The sequence below is a fragment of the Cynoglossus semilaevis genome, chromosome 17 (genome assembly GCF_000523025.1).
Source record: "Cynoglossus semilaevis isolate Cse_v1.0 chromosome 17, Cse_v1.0, whole genome shotgun sequence".
NCBI classification, from domain to species: domain Eukaryota; kingdom Metazoa; phylum Chordata; class Actinopteri; order Pleuronectiformes; family Cynoglossidae; genus Cynoglossus; species Cynoglossus semilaevis.
The window spans coordinates 4,945,806-4,972,621 of NC_024323.1; the positions used below are offsets into that span (position 1 = coordinate 4,945,806).

Below are 26,816 nucleotides of genomic sequence, written 5' to 3' on the forward strand. Positions count from 1 at the left end.
ACAGCAGCATTCCTTTGGCTTTTGTCTGCTTAAATGCAACACTCAGCCAAACAGATGCTGCAAAAACAGAGACTGCATCTTAACATCCTTCTGTGAATCATAGGAACGAACAGATCATCAGGAAGGTGCTGGAACTCTTAATGGGTTTCAGATCTGAGCAAGAAGAGAGCTGCAGGAATATTTGGGAGCTGATGGGATCTCCACTCAGTTGAGTAGACCAAACACCAAGCTCTGACTCCCCTTGAGACCATCCATTGTCTGCTGCTGCTCGTACAACCACTGCATTATTCAATGAGGCCTCCCATCATGGGGGTTCTCTGATGAAACATTTAAACTGCCCTAAAAGCATTGCCAATTTGGTGAGGGAATTGGTTGAGATGGGCGTGTCCACCACTGCCATCTGACATGAATAATTGACAGCTTCATTTGCTAAGTTAATAGAAGAAAACAGTGCAACAGGCCTAGTTAGCCAAAAACAAAGAGGCTAATTCCTTCATGGCAAAGACGGGTCACATTTCTCTCACCTCTCCTCAGTGGAACCCAGGTTCTCAATCTCACTGGTCACTTCTGCTATCTCATCCTTCAGACGCTGCAGAGAAACATACAAGCAGAGGTCAGACTTAAAATGATTATAGTGTGAGATTCATTTGTTACATCGACATCTTTTCAAATCAAACAGACTTATGGATCATTTTTCTCGTCCAAGCTGAACCTGTTGACACAGCTGTGAATCTTTTGGTCTTACAATTTGATTACCAAGTTGGCAAATTGATTTGTTTCTAATTCGCAATGCATCATAAAGCATTGAACCTCAAATCCTCTTAACTGACACAGTAATTTATGATTATGCAACATGAAAATGACACTAAACAAAAAGAAGATGCAAAATAACTTTTTAATTTACCCACAAAAAAAATTCTGTGTACAATCTTATAGCCATATTTGAGGTTGAAATATGATTTTAACCTATAACAGGTTACAATAGTAACTTGTTTAGCTTGTAATGTCAGGTTTCATCTTTCATCTAGTCAAAAGGTAAAAAGCATTAATTACCAATTTCCTCCTTTATATACATAAATATAACTGTGCTATGGGCTCAAAAGAAAAGGACATGGACTGTGTTCCAGGACAAGAAGTCACACTCAGCCTCTGAAAGTCCATGTCCTTAACTCTGTTCACAGGGTTTGTGCTTATCTGTGAGTGTCCTTTAAAAGAAATCTCTCCTTCTGAATGTGATTAGGCAGAGACCATTCAGGATAACCTCAATACAAATGGAATAAAAAGGGCATAAAGAGGATTAAAGTTTGTGACGCTCTCCGTCATTATTGACCTCAGAGGAGGTTTTTGAACAATCACACTGGTGCCAGACAGGCACAGTAGAGCCATTGAGGTGAGGGTGATATCAGGTTGATAAAAGACTGGGAAAAATACAGCAAAAATAAATAAATAAATAAAGGAAAAACAAACTGGCTTTTGGTCAGTTCTTTGTCTGTGGTAGTTCATCATCATTTCTCAAACATAATACCATAATACTCACTATAGGCCAAACCACAAAGGGAACATCTGTATTTTCTGTGCAATCACAACACATTCCTTAGATTCTTGTCTCTGCAAACAAAGGCAACGCTCATACAGGGAAGTGGGTGGTTACAGGGTGGTGCTGTGCTCTAGTCCCAAGTGTGGGAGGTTGAAGGGAGACTTAAGGAGTGGACTGTGCACCACCATGGTGACGGTTTAGAGAGACAGGGGGGAGGTTCGTGGCCATTAAGGGGAGAGTGTCAGATCACTTCTCTAATGTTTGTCAGGGTGAGTGGAAGTTTAAACCGGGACACATGGTGGACACCTCTGTGTCAGACCTATGTCAACTGATTAAGGAGCCAGTTATTGATTGACAGGATCGACCTGGGCCAGAATAATCAGCTGAAGCCATGAGAAGAAAAACTTTAATCATTATATGACGGACAAAAACCAAACAAACCACCGAGGGGATTTTTACGTGATCTGATTTGAAGCACTGTGATGAGTCAAGATTTTGTTCAGAACAAAGTCTGAAATTGGGTTCTGAGCAATTGTCCTTCTTATTCTGTTGTAATCTCATGATTTTGTGTAGCCCTTTCACAGTAAAAGATTAGAATTCTGAGATTCAAGTTGATATTGTTGATTCAAAGAAAAGTAAATCTAGATCTGGCTCTAACTTTTAATTTCTGGGGGAAAAAAACAACAATAACACAACTCTGGAATTCATTGTATTTCTGTCAGACTAGTAGGAAGGACGTGAAAACTGTTTTATTTGATGTTTTTCCTCTACTCCACATCAAATCACACCACTACTTTAAATAACGTTTTATTTGAAGCCACAATTCAATAAAAACACCATAAAAGACAAACTGTAGCCATAAAAAAACATTTCTGTTATCAACATACAGCTAGAAAACACCAGTCACTACACCATGAAAAGAAAAGATTTGCCACGGGTCGAGTCGTCTTGGTAGGAAATACTTCACATTCCACTTGGGGTTAAATGTTTGAAGGACTCCTAACAAAATAGTAATTTGAACAAAGGCTGGAAAATCCCTATATTTACCGAATGTTCAATGACAAAACCGAGGTCGGACGACTGGTGGTGTGTGGATCATCCAGTAGTAGTCCTGTGTTTCAGGACACGGACATTATTTGGGCTATATTTATTTTATCAAAAAAAACATATTTAAAACAAAACTTACTTGTACTTTGCAGTCATCCACATTAAGGCATTAACATTGGTGTATCTACATGTTTGATCAAACTAACCTAATCGATTTATAGTATCAGTTCCAGTGTTACCTGAATGTCCTCCAGCAGCTCCTGTTTGCGCCGGCGGATATTCTCCAGCTCCTGCTGCTCCTCTGGGGTGAGGTCGTCTGGCACTGTGGACAGAGGAGAGGAGAAGATGATGTTAGCAGTGATGAAAACTATTAACCTTTCTGACACCTTTACAAGAGATGGCGCTATTGTTACTCGATTATTTCTCGACATCAAAAGATTGACACTGTTGGAGCAAGGGGGTACAATGTCAGGTAGACGGCTCGAGCGAGAGGAGAGAAAGTCAAACTGTGAAGTATTACGTGCTCTGAGCTCTCATGTGACTAATAGAAATAACTCAGATCAAGGGGACACCTCTGAACCTCAAAACTACATGCAGTAGCGCAAACGTGACATGTCCCACAGGAACATTACTTCTGTCACTCACTCCACAGATGGTTATAATTAGTTTTGTCTCCACCAAGAACTCAGGGCCGGGCAAAGCTGTCCTATTTGACGGCCTGTGTTTCGCCTTACAAGACAGCGCTACCTGCACTGACAGCATAAAAAATGTACTGTATTATCAGCAGTCTCATTCTAAAGGTAGACCGAGCACATTCTGTGTTTCCTTTGCACTTCAACCATTTCCTCTTTACTTGTGGTTTTTCAGAAAATCGAAAACATTTTTTTTTTTTTAGAAAGCTGACAGAAATAATCCTTTTTGTAGACTGCACATGTTTCCAAACAAAGTGCTCAAAACACATACTCATGATAAGGCAGGCAAAATACAACAAGGTACATTGGGGTACCAATAATGAGGACATTTTTATGGTTTAAAACACTAAACTAAATCCTCTGAGAAATGTCAAATGACTACTGTGGGCCAGACTGCATTAAAAGGAATTTACCATTAGGACACAACTATATACCAGCTTGTTGAGCAGCCAAGCATCAAGAGTAAGCTGCAGCCACCCTGGGTGTTCTGTTTGAACATTATCTCTGGCACTTGATAAATTGTGTTCCTATTGCCCCAGTGGCCAAGAACAAGTTGCCTTCTTCGACCTCTAGTCCTCTTCACCAACGTTACTTCTGTGTGAGGGTATAAAGGTCAATGGCACTCAGGCCAAGTCTGTAAATGTTTGCAAATGGTCGAGAGGGTGAATTTTAACAGTAAAGTAAGAACAGTTAAATCTTCAACTAAAGTCCCGACCTGTTTTACCTGTTTTTAATACAATCCAGAGGTCTTATTTGTCCACGTACACCCCGTCATCCTGTAGAAGTGTTCACATCAAAACTTTGCCATGCAAAGCACCTACAGCAAGGACTCGATTAGTCAGTGAGAAATCCACGTCACTTCATTTTAATAACATTAACATTCCAGAGCAAATAACCATGGCATTCACTCAGAATGTCTGCTGTGAGACAAACAGTTAGTGACAGGAGTCTCCATAACAAAGCAATGTTGTTGAAGAGTGTTGTTTTCAGACAGCTGGGCTAGGCCTCTATTCAGGACTGACCTTTCACACGTCATCTCTCACAGCCTACAGGATCGTTGTCGATGCAGGCACATCCATCCTAAATGTTCTGGGTTTCCATAGAAACCACCAGTGCAAGCTCATTACGTGGCCCACAGCAAATACAGACACTAAAATAAATAGTTGCACAGCTTTGTTGCTGTTGTTTTTTTATATAGTTAAACAGATCCCTCAGGAGCATCTCATATTGGGTAATCTTGTGAAGCCACAATTCAACCAACAAGAAACACACAAGAAAGAGCTGATGTTTCCCTTCTTGTCTGAGGAATAACCAGGATCCTTGCATTTATCGATCTTCCTCTCTACTGATTAGAAGTTAATGCAGAGCACAACAAAATCTGGACTGTGCAATTTTTTGGGAGGCAAAAATAAAACCAAAAGCAAAGTATGAGCTTGAAGCAGGAAGTTTCCTCAGAGCATGAGGTCAGGTTGGGCGGCTGGCAGACGCTGACAGAAGCCACAGTGCAGCACAGCAGGAGAAACCACTTCGTTCCTGTCATGGAAGAGCACCACAAAGTGACAGACTCACAAGAGAAGTGAAAGAAAGGACTATAATTTGACAGAGAAGAAGAGGCAAAAAGAAACTGAGCAAAGGAAAAAAAAAATATTTAAGAATCCAAATTGTCTGTTTGGACCCTTCAAAATCACATACAGGATTATTTTATCCATCTGTAGGGCAGATGCCAAAGTGCACTGGCACAATCCACCGTGTCACCTCACACGGTGTCTGAAGTCGCCCACATCATCAATTTTACAGCAAGCCAATCTGCACACTGCACTGTCTTCCTGATTTCCCTCCATAGTTTTTAAACCACATCAAGGAGAAGGGGAAGGCCCCACCCACACTTATGCCAGCTACAGGCCTCAAGTGGGTGTCATGTTCCAAAATAGAGCAAACGTAGGGGGAACCCTTCTGCTCAAGTTAATGCTGAGAGCTGTTCGATTAAGTTCTGTCTGCTGCTGGAATGATGTTCAGCCAACCACTGCACCCACATCAGCAGGCAATCATCAAAAAACACAGGAAGTCAGAAAGACAAATGATTGAGAGGGCAAATGAGGTAAAAGGCAAGCGATGACAGAGACTTGGTTCCCGTAGAGATGGGTTTAATGATAATTGATTGTGTTTTATGATCCACGCTCACAACCACACACTGCTAATATCCGACTTCAAAATGTATACGTTGAGTTTATTGAAGGCTGACAGCCTTTACAACAGCAAAAAGGGGAACGCAATAAGAGCAGTCACAAGGCAAAGTAAGGTAAATGTTTGTGAGGAGTTGTACTGTATGTATGAGAGCATGCTAAATAAATATAAATAAAATGATCGATTCTCTATAAATTACAGCCTGACTGATTCTGCAGCAGTATTGTTCAGTAGAGAAGGGATGGATCAATCACGAACAGAAGACATCTGAACATCGGCGCTCAGGGAAAACAGTTGTTAAGATTCCTCTATTAGGTGTTAACACAAATACTACACCTATATTAACCCTTATAATGTCTTCCCAAGTTCCAACACCCTTGGTGTTCTGGGGTCAAAAATGACCCGCCTGGTTTGATATACTATTTATTTAGTATATGGTATAGTACATGTTGTCAATTAATTATTTTATACACATTTAGGAGAAGCAGTTTAGTGTGAGGGTTAGGTCAGCAGGGACCATGAATAAAGTGCCATTGAGGGAGTCCTCATTTGTAGCCCTCTCTCTCTCTCTCTCCATCTTCCATCGTGGCAGAAGAGGCAGATGTCTCTTTTTCACCCAGTGACCTCAGAAACTCTCTGTGGAAAAATCCAAAAATTAGAGATCTGAGTGCTGAAGGATCTCCTCTGTCTGCTCTCTGCAAATCTGACCCAATTTAGCTGCTCCACTCAGCATATCAAGGCCAACATATACTGGAAACCCAAATCCTAGGCTGGTGGAATGACCTACCAGCCTATAATAAACCCAGAGAACGTAAGGGTTTCTCTCTCCTTTATGCCATGTTTAGTTCTCCCACATTACAGCTAAAGTGACAGTTTTTCTCAAACTAGGTGAAAATGTAGGAACCCAAAGTCCAAATCCCCAATCAATTAGCCTTTATCCCCAATCAATACAAGGAATAGCTGTTAAAATAAACAAGGTTGTCATATATCTACAGCAAAACACACAAAGGCTCATGTGACCTGGGATGAACGTATATGACGGGTCATTATAGAGCTTCAAGGTCTGTCTGATCTTGTCTACTGTTTGTTTCCTGTAGGAGCAAAGAAGAATTATGAGGTTGATTCATCTAAGGATCTTAGAAATGAGAGTCAATCTAATTACCAAGGCAAATCCCACAGGGACTCTCCCTCATATATTTTTAAACCATGCACACAAACCTACACATGGTTTCGTAACTTCAGAGGACATTAAACTGACACGACATTCATTTCCTGAAGGCGAACGCTGGGCTTAACCCTAAAAAAAAAAAAAACTTAAATTAGTAACTTGCACTAATCCACTAACCTAGTCACCTCAAAAATACAAACAACATAAACATTACTCATACACAAACACCATCAGTTTCTGAACTAGACTGCCTCCAGGAAGGCAATCAGTGGCTGTGATAGAATGCCAGATTCGTGGGCATGAGCCCAAAAGAACTCGTTCACCTATGACCTCCTGATATATTGCTTCCAAACACACAAACGCATTCCATGGTGGGACCCAAGAGGACCACCACGTACGGATCCAAAAGCCTCAAAGACTTCAAACTGACCTGGCCTGAGGGTAGGAGGAGGTGAAGGGCGAATGAGACAGAGAGGAGTGAGGAGGAGAAGGAGCCTTGTGTTTGGCCAAGGAGGTTTTGGGACAGTGAATAGTAGGACAACACAGGGACAGTGGGAAGAGCAGTGGGACGTTCACAGTTTGGTCATTGTGTCTCAGGACATTCCTGAATGAGACTCCGGCTCGTGAACTGTCACAGCTATAGCAATGCAGAATTGACTTCGAGATTAAGGTTAAGAATTGTGCATTCGGTAGTTGCCCCTTTTTTTATTCTACAATTAACAATTAACAATTAACACAAGACACTGGCACACATTACAAAAGGGGCTACCTAAGAGTGATTACGGTTTAGAGTGACAGATCACCTGAGCAGAAAAACATTGGACACAAATATTAATCTAAAAAAAATATTCATGGTCTAAATTGAAATATTGGTACTACCATGAGTACTCACTGACTAAATCTCCTGCCCTGTTATTATGTGCATTGACAGCATGTAACCCCCAGTCAATGTAAAATGTCTCATGTCACATATGACTGATAGACAATTTCAAAGGATCGATTATTCAAATAAATACACAAGCATCAGTAAAACTGCTAACCTGACTCAGAAATTCTCCAAAATGTCACTTTTGTTCCGGTTTCTTCCTGTACTGGTAAACTCGTACTGGTCCTCACCCCGTCCTCACCCCTTCTTCTGTCACCTCCTGTTAGATTCAGTCCAGCTGGACCTCCACATGTCAAGTGGCAGAGAGAAGGAGCCTGCTCCTCCAGTCAGGCAGAGAAACTGCCAGGGTTTTCATACATACGGCACAAATTTCAGCTCCCAGCCGGTTTCACAGCGCACACACACTGACTCAGTCCAGCTGGGGACGGAGCCTTACTCACTACTACCTCCTCCTCCTCCTCCACCTCCTCTCCTCCTCCTGAACACTCGGTTTTACTATCACTACCATCACCATGAATGCTCCACCCAGTGGTCAGTTCCCTTTCTGCCTTTTCATTTATTTACTCTCCCTCTCTGATACACAAACAAGAAAGCAGAACAACAAAGACTATACACGGTTGGTGGTGAGTTATTCTTTTTTACAATACATAAAATATGCCAAGCAAGGAAGTCAAACTTTTACAGAAAGCAATGAAAGACGCTCTTGTCCAAATATTTAGTAAATATATGTTTCAGTCTTTTTTGAATGTGGCGTAAATGAAAATGTATATAATAATAATCACCAGTCACATGATGAGTTATACTGTGATTATTAGCTCTAAAATCCAGCATGGGCAAGGTAAAACTAAAGATATTTTTAATGTGTCTGAGCATTGACCTGATGTCAATGACGAACCTGTGAGGACTTGCACACACTGGCATCTGGTGTGTAAACAGCAAGGAGCAGACGTTCGCAGTGGCATCATGTATGTACAGAGTCACAGTCAGATGAGTCAACCTGGAGCCCTCTGCTGTGCTAACTGCTCCCTGCAGTCTGCAGTCCTCTGACTAACAAGCAGAGGTTTTTTTCCCTTCAGATTACAATTATTTAAAAATATCAAAAGTAATAGTTGTAGATCAAACTTAAGGAAGACCAAACGTTAATTTGAGGTAGATTATGAGAGAAAGAGAGATGAAAAATAGGTAAGAGGTCAACACTGTGTCAAGTCAGCATTTTCATAACCTGGCCATTTGCCATCGTATAATGAAGGAATGTCTGGGTTTAAATGAGTTCAACTTTCGCTGGAATTCAATCTCTCGTCTGGGCCATTACTGTGTTGTTTTTTAGGAGCAAAACCATTTTTTCCATTTTTGTTACGCTTTTCAAGGGATCCAACAACAAAGCTCGGTACCAAGACAACAAACAGGAAAATATCAAAAATATAAAATAAATATAAATAAAATATCACAAGTAGACCAAAGTGAGTTTTTCAGTGGAATGAAAATTTCAGTGGAATCTGTATGTGGTACAAACATCAAAAATGTACCTGCTACCTCGATGCACTAAAGTTCAGCCCACTGCTCCAGTGCCCTAGTTAATAACTGGGGTGCTTCATGTTTTAAATTGGGAAAGTAGATTTCCCCTAAACCGCTGAATATTCATGCTACTTCTTTTCGTCCCACCGTCTCTTATTAAAAGACTCTTTCTAAGGTGTTCAAACGCCTTGATCACGTCCGGATTAGACAGAAAAATTGTCAGGTGATACCAGCCATTCACAACTAGTGCAGAAACCAAAGTAAATTTCCTGTGTGGACGTCCTCCTTGCATTTGGCCTTGTGGCTCATACGGCTGGAGTTAGTCTAATAATTCACCAGTGACAAAGAGGAAGGTTCCTCGCACAATGACCTCGTCCCACCCCCACAGAACACAATGGCATTGTCAACAGTGTCCATAGTCGGTCTGATAACTGTGCTGGAATGTTCCAGCTGGAAGAGGTGATTGGTTGTAACTGGAGGCCACTACACCAGTACATAACTTCAGGGCATCGTCCCACTGCTCTGTGCCAGACATATATACATAAACACACACATACATTGCCGTGTAAAAGTCTCTGAACTATGTTTTTGAAAATTATCAACATGAATTGCCTTTCAAGGCTGAGGCAAAAGTAGATGTGCTATTCCTACCCACAATGCACTTCCTCTCAATCAAACGGCCTTGATTCCTATCTGGACTGCCTTTCTGTAAAAACCCTATATTGTCAACAGAAACACAGGCTCACTCAAATAATGCACACCCATCCAGAAAACAGATGAGGGAGTAACCATCTCCTGTTAATCATATTTGTGCATTTTCTATAGAGAAACATTTCTTATAAACCCACAAACAAACTGTGGGGTGTCACTTCCCGTCAAGTCGTATGTCAAACCCAGCCTTCCTGTTTGTGAGTGGTTAGTACAGAAGAGTGAAAGCTTTGGCTACATCCACCCATCCTGTGGGAAATGCAATAATGCCACCAGAACAGGGGGCATCCCTGCCTATTTTCAAAAAGCTCAAAAATAGCCGTCTCATTTCAAAAGTTCTTCTATATAGCTTGAATGTTAATTCTCTTCTGGTAAGTCGCTTTGGATGAAAGGGTCTACTAAATGCATGAATATAAAACGGTTGCGTTATCTTTGCATAGTGCAGAGACGACAATGTGGTTGTTGAACCTCTCTCATCCATGACTGAATGTAGCTAAACAGCTGCTCTCAGGCAGTGATTCTTATTTGCATCGCTCAATTTCCCAGAAACTGTACCAATGTGAATAACAAAAAAATAAATAAATAACCAAGACTCCACCTTAGTCTTTCAGTTACGCACATAGGTTATACTGTACAGTTATATTATATTGTGCTACATCACATGAAGTGGACAAATTCAAACCAAGTGATAATTTTACATAACCTAAAATGTGCTACTTTAGAGAACACTATTTGTTTCTGTTAGGCCTGCTTGCCAACAGCAGAATATACAAGCTTCTTACCAAAGGTGAAGTAGATATTAGAACTTCTGACTGAAAAGTGTCTGAAGTGACTATAAAAAAGTGAACAGTGGAGCCAGCAGAGAAGGAGTAGATGAGCTGTTGCAACTGGTGCAGGAAGGAGGCTAAAATGAACCTCAAATGCGATTATGGCTGGAGGAGGACGGTGATCAAACCATTTGGGGCATTAGTGCCAGGCAGGGCACATTGTTAGAGCGCTCAGTACCTCTCATTAGAGCACCATTAGTGACAAATACTTAAACTTTCCAGACCACCCACCTATAAATGGCAGAGACAAATGGAATGGAAGAGGATGGACTGTTCTCATCACTTTGCCTGAACAAACAATACAGCTGTGTGCAACCTAGGCTCAGTCTGGTCCACTGGGCTACAACCGCCTCTAGTTTGCCTGAACAAACAATACAGCTGTGTGAACCGCCTCTAGTCCCCCCCCCAAGTACCGGCAGTACAAAGGAACTCCAGCATCATACATCGGCAGTCAGTAAGAGGCTTACTGTATCCAAAACAATTACTGGTGACGCAAGTGAGGGATTCTAATTAATAATGCCAGACTAGCCTAGTCCAAAGTATGCGAGCGTCATACAGAAACAAGGGCTTTTTGTGTATATTTAAATGCACTTATGATGGACCATGTGGGTTGGATAGCAGACATGGTAAATTATATAGCCTTACTGTCAGTTGGTAGATGGCAAAAGTCATAGTGTTAAGTGCCTGAGATGACAGTATGTCCCTCCATGACAACACTGGAGCAGTGAACACAATCACACCTGTTGCTCTGCCTTCAATGACAAACAACACGCTCTATGAGGAAATGAGTGTAAAACTAATAAAAGAATACAACATTGGCAGGATATGATGATTATTAAAAACACAGACGTTCAAACAATTACATCTAAGACTTACAATGGGTTTCGGTTATTTTGTAAACACATTGTAAACTTAAATTGTACTTTGTTATTAAAGCAGCTGCTGCGCTGCCTTAACCAGTGTTTTCCTTGTAAATAAGAGCTGCTATTTACACCATGGAAAATACTATTTATACTTTGCCAAGGAGGTAAGTTTGGCACCGTTGGTCTTTTTTTTAAGCACTTTTGAAATTGAAGGGGAAGTTATGAGTTTCTGGTGGAGATCCAAACACAGTTAGGAATGTTTATATAACCACTGTTAACTTTTCCCACAATGTGGTGGTATCATGGGAAACACAGAGGCCTGGATGGGGATTTTCATTCTTTATTTATTGTCATTTTGTTATCATTCTAAGACCAGTGTATCAATAAACATCAATTAACATCTTCGGGTTCCACTCCAGGCCCAGACTGTAACACACAGGCAATGACTAAACCATACTAGTAATTTGGATTTAGACACATTTTCCCAAAAACATTAATTATAGAACCTACTTTTTGAGGTGACAAAACATAACATAATTTTTGGTGTTGGCAAATTTACCTATTCATTGCAGCTCATTTATGTAATGTCCACTATATTTTTTATTTATAAATATAGCCAGGTCAAGTGATTTAAACTTGTATAAACACAATTTTGTAAAGGTATAAATAAGTAATAGTGAATAAATACCCAAGCCCTTACTCTCAAACGGAAGTGGAAGGGAAGTGTTTATTTTAACATGAATTGTGGCTAGTGTATATATATATAAACATATTTATATATATATAAACATATATATATATATATAGAGAGAGAGAGAGAGAGAGAGGATTAAGTTATTATTTGTAGCTCTGTCCATTTATTTTATTTATTTATTTTGAGAATAACGTGGACAAATGGCAACGCAGTAAGCAGTAAACACTGTCAACAAGAACACATACAAAAGAACACGTTTCCAATAAAAGCACTATACATGTTTATTTTTTAAGCGTGAATTGCACCTGACCAGTGTCGTTTTACAGTCGTTAACATCTCCTGGACCGGTTTATTCCAATAGCACACGTATTGGCGTTTAAGCAACATTCAATTGTAACTCGACTCTCTTCACTCACCTATGCCGTCTTCTGACTTTAACACCATGCTGTCTTCGCCACGCAGCTACCGGTCCAAGAAGTTTAAAAACTATTTAAAAAACAACAACAACACAGCAGTAAAATGGCTTTAGGGGAAAAGGTCGATTTAACTATATAACTGGATAAAATAGTTGATTTTCCGGGGAGTAGTTCGTTCGCCGAGCGTGTAGACAGTAGAAGGAGTGGTCTAAACAGACGGAGGACTTTAACCTAGCTTTCTCGCTTTCTGTCAAGGGAACGACAAAATGTAATCAAACCGCTTCCGTTTCTGCCTTGTCAAAATAAAACGTATAAATTACAAAAATATAAGGGAAGAAGTTCGTTATAAACATAAATACATGACACTTCCCTAAAATTTAAAAAGTAACAGACGGATACACTTTAATGTGCGCATTGTTTAATCATGATTTTGAAGGAACTACAGCATTCAAGATTGGAGTTTCTTTGTTAAAATGAAGGGCCACATTTCATTGGTTGTTGACTGACATAGTGTCAACTATGGAACATCATAAGATTGAAATCGTATTAAAGCATAAAAACACCCTTCTTCAGAAAACATTTTATAATAGAAATGCAAGTGCACGATTAATATAGTTGGACTAATAGTACGTCTTGAAACTTATTTATAAGGAAACCTGTTGCAACGCCATGAGTTGCTTATCTCTGTTCTCTTGACTTACTCCTCAGACTGAAGGTGCAGCTATTGACATTTCAAATATGGGCTCCACCCAGTTACCTTGGAACATGTTTCTCTCTGCCTGTTCTTGCTGGGGGGAGGGAGGGAAGTAATGAAGGTGTGATTGACACACACTGATTCAACTCTGTGCGTATGTCTGGAATATATTGCTAACTTCTGTTCACCACATCCTTCCAAAAACTTAGTTTGCATGTACGTTTGGTTGTTTATTATCACCGTATATTTATGGGGTGATTGTTTAGACAGTGGAACAGCTGAAACAAAAAAGAGCAAAGAGACATTATTTTGTTGTGGAATTGGAAATAAATACATAAGAAATCTCTGATGCAAGTTACTGGCATGAATATTCAGATAATTAATTTGATTTTAAATATTTATTTAGTAAAGCTGCATATTTTGGAGCAGAGAAGTCCAACTGGGGAATCGTGACCCCCATAACGTACACAGCGGTTCTGCAGGGATCATGAAAATTTTAGTCAATTTGGACAATTTTTAAATAACTTTTTACCAAAGCTGTCAAAGTAAACACTAGGCCCAGTTATTATGAAACACACTATTATACCATATATATAGCAGGATGACACTTCCAGTTCATCAGATGGTTTTGCTGCACAGATATAGTGCTGTCAGACAGGAGAGGCCTCTGCCTGTACCTGCTTGTCCATGAATACAGCAGGGATGAAAGGAATGCTGCATTCACAGCCAAAGAAAGAAGCCAGTTAGAGCAAGATAAAAAAATCTCTCAGTGCTATCAGGTTCACTCCAACAGAAGGTGTCTTTGAGAAACTGAGGTACAGTTCTGATATCAAGATACCAAACTGTAAGATTCACCCCTGGCTTCAAGACCACACAGGTCCAGAGAAGAGAATCAACACGAGGTTTCTCTCTGAAAATCACAACAGCCTGTAAAGCCACTTCACTGTAACAAACTGCTCTTCAATCTGCTGTTGGACATGAATGCTTCGGTTGTGCGGCCCTGAACTCACCAGCCAACAATGAGAGTCTTTATGAAGTGAACTCTGTGCATAGAAAAGTTTCAGTTCATTGTTATGACTTAATCCATTTCCCCTCGGACAGGCTAACGGACGTAGAAAAAGTAGAACAGAGAGAAATCTGACCTTAAAAAAACATTCAATAAATACAGAGCAAGAGTTTACCTTAACACACAATGTTATTGTTTGTTCCTTAGTTTTAACATAAAACGAGAGCTGACATAATGTGCCAAATCACAAGTATTTACAGTTTTATTTGACAGCAGTAAGAGCACATTTATTTCTTTCTGATAATACTGGGGTTTTTTTACAGGAGTTTTCAGCCAAACAGCGTCTCCACAGTCATGACTGTAAACAATTATTGAAAACATGTTGTATTACCATCATAGGAATTTAACCAGATCGTTGCCTGAGGGGAATTCCCCAGAACCAGTCCAGCACAATGCACCTGTGGCAGTTCACAGTTTTGATCAGTTCCTAAACAGCCCAACACCACAGCCTGAGGTTAAGGAAGTCCCCGAGCGTGAGTTAAGACACGAAGACCCTCTGTGTGAGAAAACCATCTCTGCCTGAGAGGAGATGCAAATAGTGCCCCCGGCTGAACAAAGGCAGTCACTTCAGTCCTGCCACAGAGTAAACAATCATTTGGTTGGCATTTTTTTGTTCACAAGAGAATCCTGTTTGGCAGAGAGCAGCAGGAAACTCTGGGCATGTGGCCATTTCATTCACACAATTTACAGCCACTTAAATAAAATAAAACCACCAGTGTTTGAAGTGTAGGGAGAACCCAAACAGGAGGTGAGGCATCTGTCCAAGAAGCTATTGTTTCTGCGTCCTTCCTTTGAAAAAACAACCATCTGTCCAAGAAGCTATTGTTTCTGCATCCTTCCTTTGAAAAAACAACCACAGCAACGTTTTATTATTTCAACATGATAAAAAGCACGGCACTGGAAATTATGAATTTTTCAATTTCTAGTCTAGGAGTTTATCATAGTAGCATACATTTAAAAAACAACTGGTATAAACATTCTCAATAATGACCAATCTGTATACTTAAACCTCGGTTTAAAGAGATAGCAACACGATAAGAATAACAAAGCAGAACCTTGGCTTGTAATTAGAAAAAAAGCTTTGGCCAAAATAGTTTAAAATTAGTTTATAACTATCAAACTTTAAATGTTTATGATGACGTTTCTATAATTTGGTTTGGCTACAAATAAGTTAAAGCTAAATGTCAGCCACTAAAATGTCAATGTTTCTACACAAAGCTAAGCTAATCCAGAAACAATTTTTACTTCATTTAAATCCAGGTTGATTGTTAGTGGTTTTCTCTTCCTGATGTGCTAACAACTCTTAAGAAATGCCATTGCAGACATCCTTTGACATCAGTGGCTGCAGTTTTATTGCACCATGTATGACTCCACACAACCTGCTGCTGTCACGCTGCTCTGCTAGCACAGGTGCTGGCAGTACTGTAGTAATGAGACCTTTGGATCAATCCATCCTATAATTGTGTGGCTGAAGGGAGGGTGAATGACTCACGTGATATTCCAAGCTCCAGTGTTACTTCTCATGTGTTTGTCAGCGTGAAGTAACAGCACGTATTTAGCCAATTACTTAAAATCTTAGCTTTGAAAAAACATGCTCTTTGACCTGGATGTCAAATGTCAGCAGAATAACAGAAAACGACTTCTGCTTGCACGCACCCAGAAACACAAATGCACACACAACAGAAATGCAGCTGTCAGAGGTTTCAGCGAGGAGTTTTAGGGGGAGGGTGTGAAATGCAGAGGAGACGTGGTGAAGACGGACAGCTGAGAGCCAGGACGAGTCACTCTTCCTTCAGGCGGCCTCACAGCCGTTCACTCTGCACTCCCTGCTGTACTTGACAGAGGTCACCACAGCAAACTCTATCACTCTCCGGGGACACCGCAGGCTGACGAGGCAACTGTTGGTCTGCTCTTCATTATGCAGAAAACCGACTAATAAGCATTCCTTTTTAGGAAGCGCACAATAAACAGTGACTGTCTGCAGACTGGAAAGTTAATAAGGTGTAGGTCAGGTCGTCTAGGTAAAAGTGAAGAGCAGCAATCAGCCTTCACTGCAGCGTACTCTTTAATGAAACAATCTGATTCAGCAAAACTGCTAAAGTTTGTCCTTCTACGCTGATCTGTGTCTCCTCAGCTGCTCCGTACCCATAATCCCTGGGGTCTCCCACTGATCCTGCTGTTGGACAAAAGCACTAACCATTCTTTCACCCAGTGGCCTCAGTCAGTGTCAGTTGTTGTCTCAAAATAGTAAATATATTCATTTTTTATAATGAGAAATCAATGAATATCAATGTTAAAAGTTATAATGAACTTTACAAACAAACACAGATTCAAACCACTTCAACATAATGTTATCATGTAACGATAACAATAAAGAGGAAAACATTGAAAAATGTCAGCCTGGTGAGAAATGAAGTAACTGTAATCAGACTTTCTTCTAAACTCAGAGACGGCTAATACCATAACCAGCACGTCTCTGTTACAGAGGTGACGTACAGGCATTGCTGAGACAGCAGAAGCAGCTGGAGAACTATGACATGAGTCACACATGAATCACTCGTGTGATTCATGATAACCGACGCCACCCAGACTCTTCCCATCAGTGACAAAACTTACAATAGTTCACAAAACAACACCTTTTGTGGTTGGTTGACGTCCATTTCTTATATAATTCTATGATTTTATCACAAAGGAAACAAACCTGGCATTACAGACAGCACATAACGTCCAGAGCACGTCTCTACACAGGGATTATTATTATTATTGGCCAGGGATAGGCCAAAATATTATTAAAAAAACTTAAAAAATTCAAATGTAATCAGAGAATACATACAAGTACAGAAAAATATCATAATATTAACCAAAAAGTTAAGTCAAGCCTTTTCGGATATGTGCAACTCAAAACAAGTTCAGCTCAAATTAGCTAATAGAGATATTTAAGACTATAGGTAGAAAATATGTGACCACGAAATTAAACTATAATAAGTTAATAATATGAAATGGCAGAGTTTGATGCCAAATGCCCCAGGTTCTATTTGATGTCATGAGTTCAGAATCAGCTGGGACTTTGACACTTTGTGAACTTTCAAGTTTTACCAGTTTAAGCAGTTAAATTCCACACTACTACTCTTGTCCACTTTGTGGCGCTGTGAGAAAATGATTAGGCTAATGTCAATGGAATCAGTGCTCTGATGAGGAACATTTAACTTCTGTTGATTCAGTGAATAATTACAGCAATATCTGTCTTTTGCTGAAACGTCTCATTCTACCCTGGTCCACAGTAACACTGAGGAGTGAGGCTACAGAACCACAGATTCAAATTAGCCTACGACAAAACTGTGTTGTACTTTTTGTTTCGGCTAAGGCCACAGGTTCATTATACTATACTATACATTTTTCGTTCTCAAATATTCATAACAAAACACTTACAACAAATACCTGCTGCTGACTCAGGTGTTTTGAAACCACACATACAACAATGCCTCCCTTTGCTGCACAACCAGTCAGCTGATTCACAGTAAACCAGAGGAAGAAAACATTGAGTAACAACACCGAACTGCCACGACGCCACAACCAACGACTTCCGCTGTGTTTGTAACAGCACAACATGAAGCTGGTATTTACTGTGTAACATGTTAGAGGTCAGTCACTCACCTAACACACTCAACTCTGCATAGACTACAAAGCTTAGTTGTCATTTTTACATTTGAGTGTTTCAGTGTGGTCTCTGTAGACCCTTTAACTCATGTGACATATACTATACAAGCTACTTGAGTTCCTTTGAGTACTTTGTGCACTAATCTGACTAGTCTGTACTTAACATAGTATAAGAAACATGATCAAAAACTAATAATAGAAGAAAAAAATGTCTCTGGGGTCAGAGGACATTTGTGATGTCAAAATGGGGTCACAAGACAAAAGAAAGGTTGGAAACAACCACTGCTTTGTCTAAAGTCTAAGTGAGTTGCACATTTACCACATTTTCTGTATAAAACATAAAAAACTGTGGTGACTAATGCAAACCCACGCACATAAGAACGATGCATGCTCCTGAATTTGCATCTAATTATATGTATGTGGATTTTTTTTTAACAGAAAAAGCACATCGCATCATCATTATACCATTGATTTGGTGTCAATTATGCTTTCACTGTGGGAGCAGTCGCAGACTCAATCCATTTTAAACAGACTAACCCAGTCCAGCTGTGCTTCATCCTCTGTCTGTAATTAAGCTGGAAAAGCACTGAACTCTGTCAGAGAAGCTTCAGAGGAGGACCTTCAGTGAACGCATCACTGTGGTCCCGGTTGTTGGAGACGCACAGACTGGAAGCAGAAAAATAAGATCCAGTGTTTTCATCAACAGCTGAGCAGCAAAAGAGCAGAGACAGAAAAGGGTTCAGTCTGGGTCTAGTGTCTGTGCGAAGCTGCATGTGTGAACACGGAGCTGAAGACGGTCGGATCTGTTGACTTCAGCTGTGTGAAGGTTGTACCATCTGAGGATTAGCTCAGGTAATAGCATTAGCTCATGCTCTGTTTCTGTGTGTGTGTGTGTGTGTGTGTGTACCGGTTATAGCTACAGTATACTTGTGCTCTCCTTCTTTCCTTGTGTGGACATATCGTAGGTCTCCACTGAGTGACATGGTATTTAGAGGTTCGAGACTGGAGTTTTGCTGAATTTGAATTAGGAACAGACTAGGATTAGACATTTATTTGTGAGAGTTAATGTTAGGGTAAGAGGCTGGGGCAACACATAAGGTCTATGTGTGTCAGTGTGTGTCAGTGTGTGTGTTCAAGTTGCTCCAAATGACCAACCTTTCTTGGGCCACATTTATAGACAGCCACTATTCAGACTCGAACCCACAGTTAATCTAACCTGGACCTCTGACCCAAAACTGCACATATTTTTGAACTCCAGAAAGACCACCAGTTACCCCAGGGGCTCAAACGTGTGATCTTTTCATTGTTAGGCAAGTGGAACAACCACTCTGTTACCGTACATCCTCCGCTAACACCAACAGAAAACACTCCTTAACTGCACAGGCACGGCCCACTGAAGTGACTTTACCTGGAGCCTGTTGGACTGTCTTCACGGCTGGAGACAAGAACGTCTGAAGGCTGGACACGCACAGTTCATTCACCGTTCCCATAACCCCACTGTGTAACGTCAAGGTGTTGATTGAAGATTGGTTCATGTTAGCAGCGGTCCCAGTCCCTTCGTCCACAGGGCTGAAGTGGAAAAGGCCTCGGTGTGTGCTGCTGGGTCCAGCTGCTGTGTCCACGGAGAGACGCCCACCTGTGAGTGTCTCCTTCTCATGGATGAACTCTTCGCTCTCAGAGATTTATTCCTGAAACTCACCTACTTTCTCTTCCTCCTCGACCAGAATGTGCAACTTGGTGAAATCACTTCTGCTTTCTCTCTGTTCCCCTTTCGCACCGGTGTTTCAGCCTCGCTCAATCCTCCCCTGTTCTCTCTCTCACTCTCTGTAACTCCCCCTCTCTCTCTCTTTTTCCCACTTGCACTCCCATGCTACTTTTGCATACTAATTCAGGCCAATATACTCAGCCCTAACACGCTGCACATACAAATGCTATCAGTCTGAGCTAAAAATCATGTGATAATCAACCTTAGGGAGAAGTCAGTTCTTGGTGTTACCTCAGGTGTCTGACCTTACAGTATAAAAACCACAGACACATCAGATCAGAGGAACAATAAAAGGAATCCGAAACTTTTCTCTGAACATGTCAGCATGTTGCTGTGTGTTCGAGTTGTACTTCCCACCGTCTATGGCTCCGGAGTTTCTAGACACTCATCAGTTTTTGGCTTCGCTGCACTGTACTGTATAGAAAATCGAGAAACCATTGTTGCTTAGCAACGGCTGTCGAAGAAGAGATTTGCTCCAGAGCCAACAACGTCAGCCATTTGTTTCGATAAGGTTATTTTCACATTGATTGGAAATCATTCACCAGCATCTCCAGGTCTGGACGACACAGATGGGTGACAAACTGGCCCCAGACTCAAGTACATGAGCACAAGCAAGAAAGTGGAGTGGTCATAGGTGTGTTCACATTTTATCCAGGAGGGGGCTACGCAGAAATCCAAAGAAAGTTCTTGGAGTCATCGGCATACTGACAACAAATGTGTGACATCCAAAAATACATTTTCTCTGTGGCTCAGGACCCAATGGTCCACGACCTGGTGGTTGAGAACCATTGGATTACATTACGTATGCATGGAATTGTCCTTCGACTTAAGTGAAAATTTTTTTTTTTAATTATCTGATCTATTTTTACACAGCAGCTGTAATTCACCACTCTGTCCACTATGGTCCCACCAGCTCCCTGTGATTAAAGTTTGACACCAGTGCACAAATGCTAATGTCACCTTATGAACCACGGCCACTGGGACTGTCACTGTGGATTAGTCTGGCTGTCAATCATACAAACCGTCTCCTCTTTAACAACTGCCGCTCTAATTCACTGACCCTCATTAAAGAACTATAAAGGCCTCTCCCCTCTGTCAATCACAGCAGTCCAGATCAACACACCAACAACTCTGACTCACGCCGCAATCACAGAGTTCTGGTGGGTGTGACAGTCGTCCCACAGAGTGACCCTGGAGTGAACTGCAGACTCAGTGGTGGTTTTATTATAAAGCTGCAGCCAGAGCATCCATGTGCCTATTCCTTCGTTAAACAGCAGGGTGACTGGACGGAAGTCAAACTAACATAACATTTATTATGTTGAATTTGTCCTATATTGCAGCACAGCGACCAAAAGATATTTATATATTATACATTTGCCTGTCTTAGCACTAACTGGCCCACAGGTGCTTTTACTGCCAACCCACACAGAAGAAGAAAAAAAGAAAAGTTTATAAGCATATCTCCTTAATCTGAAGACTGTGTGTTGCAGACGTCATCAAAAATGTTTTACTTGTACAAACACTGCCACCTTGTAGATACAATGTGCAACAACAACTTCCTTCTCAGTTCATGAAACAGTACCAGTGCTAAGATGTGACTATATTTCTTGTTTATATCAAAAATGTCACACGTAAACACAGCTTTAAGGACTGCACTTCCAGACTCATATTCCACATTTAGGTCAAGTTAGAGAGAAATTCTACTCTGTAAAAGCTATAAGTGTATTCATTCATTCATTCATTATCCACTGCTTCACTCACTTCTTTTTCGGGTTGGGGTGTGAACCAATTAACCCTAATCCTGCATGTTTTGATGTTTTGAACTGTCACAAAAAGCTGGTTACCATTAGGCCTTGAATAGGTGATGTTTTTACTGTAAGGCAAAAAGAACTAACCACCAATCCATGGTGTGGACTGTTTTATATATATATATATATATATAGTATATACTGTTATATTCTACATGAGTAGAAAAGGTCTTCCTCAGACGCCCTCTGGTGTTCAGCTGTGAAACTCCTACACAAACAGCAGCCAAATATCGGCATCAGCTCCGGTGACAAAGAAGTGGCAGATCTCTGTGTGCCACTAACTTCACTCATCACTGAGGATCACACCAACCTACATACAGTCTGAGTGTGAGACGTGACACGTTCCTGAAACAGCTGCAGCCCAGTTTCAGGGTTTAATATTAGAGGGTTTCATGTCCTCCTCTTGATCTGCAGCCTGCTGCGATAGACGACGGTGGAAGGATGGCAGCACGCAGAGGAAACAGTTGTTAGATGTTTATTTCTGGATTGGACTGGTTCTTTGTTGTTTCTATTTTTATTTATTTATTTTTTTTATTGTTCTATTTCTTCACTCAGACACTGCTGCTGCTGTCACTGATTTGACAGCCAATCTGTGCTCCGGAGTTAAAAGAGAAGCCCCTCAGTTCTTAACATTTAGCTGAGTGCTGTGAGTTAGAAAGAAAAAAAGTACAAGCTTTGGTCCAAAATAGAAGGCGGTGTGCTGCTCTCCTTAGTGGGTGTATGCAGCACGACTGGACAGCAAACCCGTGGAGGCAGACTGTCAGAGCAGGGGCTTTTACTTTACTGACAAACCATAACAAGTGCCACAAACAATTGCTTGATTTTTCTTTTTACTGTAAAGAAAATGTATAAAAATTGTGTCTGTCTAAAGTCTAGAAACATCCAGATTTAGGTTCACTGGTCACAAACTGTCCATGGTATAAACAGGAGTGTGACCCTGTGATGGACTGTTGAACAACAGAATTTTCCTGTCTTGTGCTCACACTGTGTACGGTGAAAACAACACAACACAGACGAGACCAAGTCACCACACTGAGACGTGAAGCACACAGTCAGGAAGAGGAGGATGGAGAGTTGACGTCGCAACCACAGCAACCACATGAACCTTCCATTGTAAGCACACCACACCTATATACAGGTGCCCTGTTTCCTCTGTGCACTCTGCACATTTTAATATGCAAAAAGGGAGTAAGCCTGCACGGGCACGTGAAGCTAGATGGCAGGCAAAAGTTTGAAAAAAAAAAGGAAAAAGAAATCAAAAGGAAGATATACTTGAGAATCCTGCAGCTCGAAGACTTTGAAGTCAGACTTGAACTAGATTTACACACACCCCACCCAAAAAAAAATCCCTAGATATCAGATGCCTGCAGCAGCACCGAGCCACATCAGAGAAACAGGCTGCAAAACACACCAGGTTCATCCTGTTTTGAATTTTTGGGGGTTTTATATGCCACGTGCATGGTTGATAAGCAAAGAGTGGATCATGATCAGCATGTACAACAAGCTGTGTCTAGAGTCACTCAGCCTCTCTCTGCTGAAATAACACTTGGTGCCACAGTCCAGTCTGTATCAACAGTAAATCAATGGGAGAGAGAGAATGTGGCAGGATGAAAAGATGAACTGGTCGGTTTTTATCAGACTTCAGTCTCACTGCTGCGCTGCGGAGGAGAGAACACTTTTACGGGGCTGTGCATGAAAAACACCATCATATTCTTCTGTGAACAGATCATTACATAATCATCCACTCAGTGAAGAATCACTTTGGCTGCTTCCTCCGTGCAGGAGTCACGACACAAACAGGATGTGAGGTTGGCACATGGTTCTATGGTAAATGTTGGTAAATGCACTACACGACCCAACCTTTGGTATTCAGTGTGTGTGTGTGTTGGGTGGCTGTGGAGAGGGTGACACAGAAGGCAGAAGCCAATCACAGTCCATCACAGGGCCGCACACAGAGACGAACAACAGTTCACGTTTTACAGTTATACTCTAACACTGATTCATATATATATATATATATATATATATATGAATTTGATGTAGAAGGAGAGCCACTCACTTTGGTACGAAAAGGTGAAGAACAACCCGTCACATTAATATGACTGCCGTCCAAACAAACTACAGAACAGTGAAGATAAACTATAAAAGTTTCACATTTATGGAGCATCTATGGAATGGCCTCTAGAGGGCTCCTGTCTGACTCAAATGAAACACAGACTTTCCAATGAGGAAAACCAAACCAAAACAAATAAGTGCTTTGTTGCCAGTGCTCTACTACCCCAAACTGTGGTCCGGGGACCGATACCGGTCCATAGGTCATTTGGTACAGGGCCGCAGTGGGACGTAGTGAAAAATTCACTCAATCCAGTCACATCCCTTTACTTTTTTCATTTACAGAGAATCTGGCAATGCTTTTTGAAACAACAGGTCAGACTTTGATCTGAACAGAATAAAGTGTTTTATCTCAAACATTTAATGGCCGACCAGTCCTTGATACAAAAGAGGTTCACACCGCAACCAAATCAAAAGGTGCTGTGATCACATGGTACAGCGAGGGGGAAACTCATGAACGATGACATGTGGCCCGCTGTCACCTCTCCAACCTAAAAGCTTATTTCCATTGTGCTCCATAAAGTGTCTGTGCCCTGTTTCCCTCCACCACAGCACCTCCTTCAGCCTCTCTTCAGAGGACATCAGTTTAAATCTTGCGATGAAGCCGTTGTGGCTGCTGCTATTTTAAGATGCATTAAGGCTCACTGGAAAAAGAAAGGGAAAAAAAACACTTAACTGCCTAATCATTTAAATTATGACTCTATCAGAGTCTGAGTCTGAGCCGCTGTGTTCTGACATCACTGCAGCAGATACATTAGAGCCAACATGACATCATGACTGGTTATAATCGTGTGTCATGTTAGGAGAATAGATGTGTCATTGTGCTCTCAAACTGGGGTCCTCAGGGAGCCCAGCTATGTATATAAATATTTCAGTGTTTTATATCAAACTAGACGGTGTGGCGTGTGTAAACGCACCTTGTTATTTTCCCTCCATTTCTCAGCTATTTCAATAACACAAAGGTTCATACACGGTACATTCAAATGTGCAGTACAGTCAGTCATGTGACAACAACACTGATTCAAATATCAATAACAACATTGTCTGTCAACTCCATAATAATCGTGAGATTCACAACATACTTAAAAGCCCACATAAAAACACTTAAAATGTTATTAAATGTAATCAAAGTCACTGTGGTTGAACAACAGCAGGATACAATGTGTCTGTACAATGTTACTTTCTTCAGCACATTGTTGCGACCGCCCAGCAGTACCTTGTGTCCCTGTAGGGGTCAGAAACTTACTTTTAAAGTCCACTTGAAATGGTTATTCTGGTAAGAGCCGGTACTTTCTTGTTTGTCAGAGTTTCATCCTGGGACCACCACTGCTGTCACAGCTGCAGTGCAATGCTGAATAATTCATCAGACTCAGAATTTGTTTTTCCTTTTTTTACCCCAACAGAAGTCACCTGTTTCACATTGACACATATATACAGTATATATATATATATATATATATGTAGTAAGTATATATATATATATAGAGAGAGAGAGAGAGATAAACCCTGACAGGCCCTCAGTTCTTCCCGCTGGTATGACATCAGCACGTGGTGAAGTAAACATGACATAATATGTATGTGACAGTAAGTCTGTGGCACAAGTGAGTGTGAATACACAGTACTGTAGTACTTCAATCCTGAGCAGAGCACTCAGAGTGTGGTACACGGAGCAGCGTACACTTGTTTTTTCTATATAATGGTGATAATTTGTGACGGGCCAGTGTCCTAACATGCATGACTGATACACACCGTACTTCTCAGCCTCCATCCCTCTGGTCCTGATGCTGCGGCTGAAGGCGTCACTTTGCGGGGAAAGTCTCTCGTCCAGCCAACGTTCCTGTTTCCTCTCCTTCCTTCCTGTTCCTCCTGATGCTCACTCGTCGCCTCCCCCGCTCTCCGCCTCCTCTCGCTCTTCTTCCTTCTAACGCGTCAAACTTGACTGTAAAGTTGTACTGGAGCTACGTCTCCCTCGGTGCTCCTCTGCGGATGAGCAGTACGGACGTGTGGATGTTTACTGATGATGATGATGATGAAGTGTGGAACCTCAGAAGCCGGTGTTCACATGCTGGTGCCGCCCACAATGTGATGACGTCACGCCGCAACTTCTCTTAAAACGTAACTTTTGCTGAAACTATTTGGCGTACGTAGACACAGTGGCGGCGCAAAACTGTTTTGGTTCCCCCAAATACTAAATACCCCCGTCCCCCGGCCCCAACAGGATGTATGTGAAAAGACACAGGTGATGAGCCAAACATTTTAGAGAGCAAACCATAGAACCTTGACCTCAACTAGAACCCAAAACTCTGACCTCAACTTGACTGAAGGTGTCGGCCAGAACCCGGTCTTCATGCAACACCAGACACCTTCAGTTTACATGAGGTCAGAGCTCTTGGTTCTCATTTTAGATCACTTCCTGAAAATTTACTGGAGACAATTCTAAAAGACTGCAATGGTTGTTATTGTTGACTTGTCAGTGCACACCGTTTTTCTGCAGCAGTTCATGTTTTTATTTTTTTCTTCCTAGTTGACTCATTTGGCCTAGTTTCTGAGTGGGAGGTGTGGCTTTTTGGCTGCATTTCCTCCGTGAAGATCACAGCATATGAGGTTGATAATCACAAGCACCAGTTTTGGTGTAATCTGTTAGTGTCAATGTGCTGCATAAAGCACCCCTCCACTTTATTAAATGACTGCTAGACATGTCTTCTCTGCCATTTGGGGCAGATATTGAAAAGTCTGTGCAGACACAGGCCTATATAGAAAAATAAAATAGTAAAGACTTGGTAGAAATAACAGTTTCAATGTTACTTATAAAACGCTTACATGAATGTTTCTGACCCACCGCACCTTTACTTTGTTTTTAACAATACTTTTCCAAGCTGTTGTATTTTGGTTTCATTTGCAATGTTAACCACAAGGGGGAAGCACATACACACTTAAAAATCATAAAGAAATTCAAACTGGTTGTGCTGATTATTGCTATGTATTTGTAACTTTATGGCTCTATCTTTCTCCCCTTCTTTATGCATATGTTTCTGTACACACATATATAATCAATGTAGATATATATGTATACACATGTATATGTACATATATACACATACCAAAACTTACACATAACACTTCTCATAAGTCCAGTTTTAAAAAACAAATTTGCCAAAGCTTGAAAATCAGCTGAAC

The 26,816-nt window shown here is 41.0% G+C and overlaps 1 protein-coding gene across 4 annotated transcripts in view; it reads right to left on the reverse strand.

Annotated features, from left to right (window-relative positions):
* The window catches only part of cyth1a (cytohesin 1a), a 37,151-nt gene extending 11,491 nt beyond the window's left edge, over positions 1-25,660 (reverse strand). The window contains exons 1-3 of one of the 4 annotated variants that reach the window (XM_008329548.3): positions 25,389-25,660; positions 2,824-2,906; positions 525-589 (exon numbers count right to left, since the gene is read on the reverse strand). In XM_008329548.3, the coding sequence (XP_008327770.1) occupies positions 525-589; positions 2,824-2,906; positions 25,389-25,407 (167 nt within the window). In that variant the 5' untranslated portion in view covers positions 25,408-25,660. Of the gene's footprint in view, positions 1-524; positions 590-2,823; positions 2,907-7,668; positions 7,809-12,537; positions 15,057-19,362; positions 19,783-25,388 lie in introns of those variants that run through there. The other 3 variants (XM_017040719.2, XM_008329547.3, XM_008329549.3) reach the window with 3 other exon arrangements.
* Between the last annotated feature and the right edge of the window lie 1,156 nt (positions 25,661-26,816).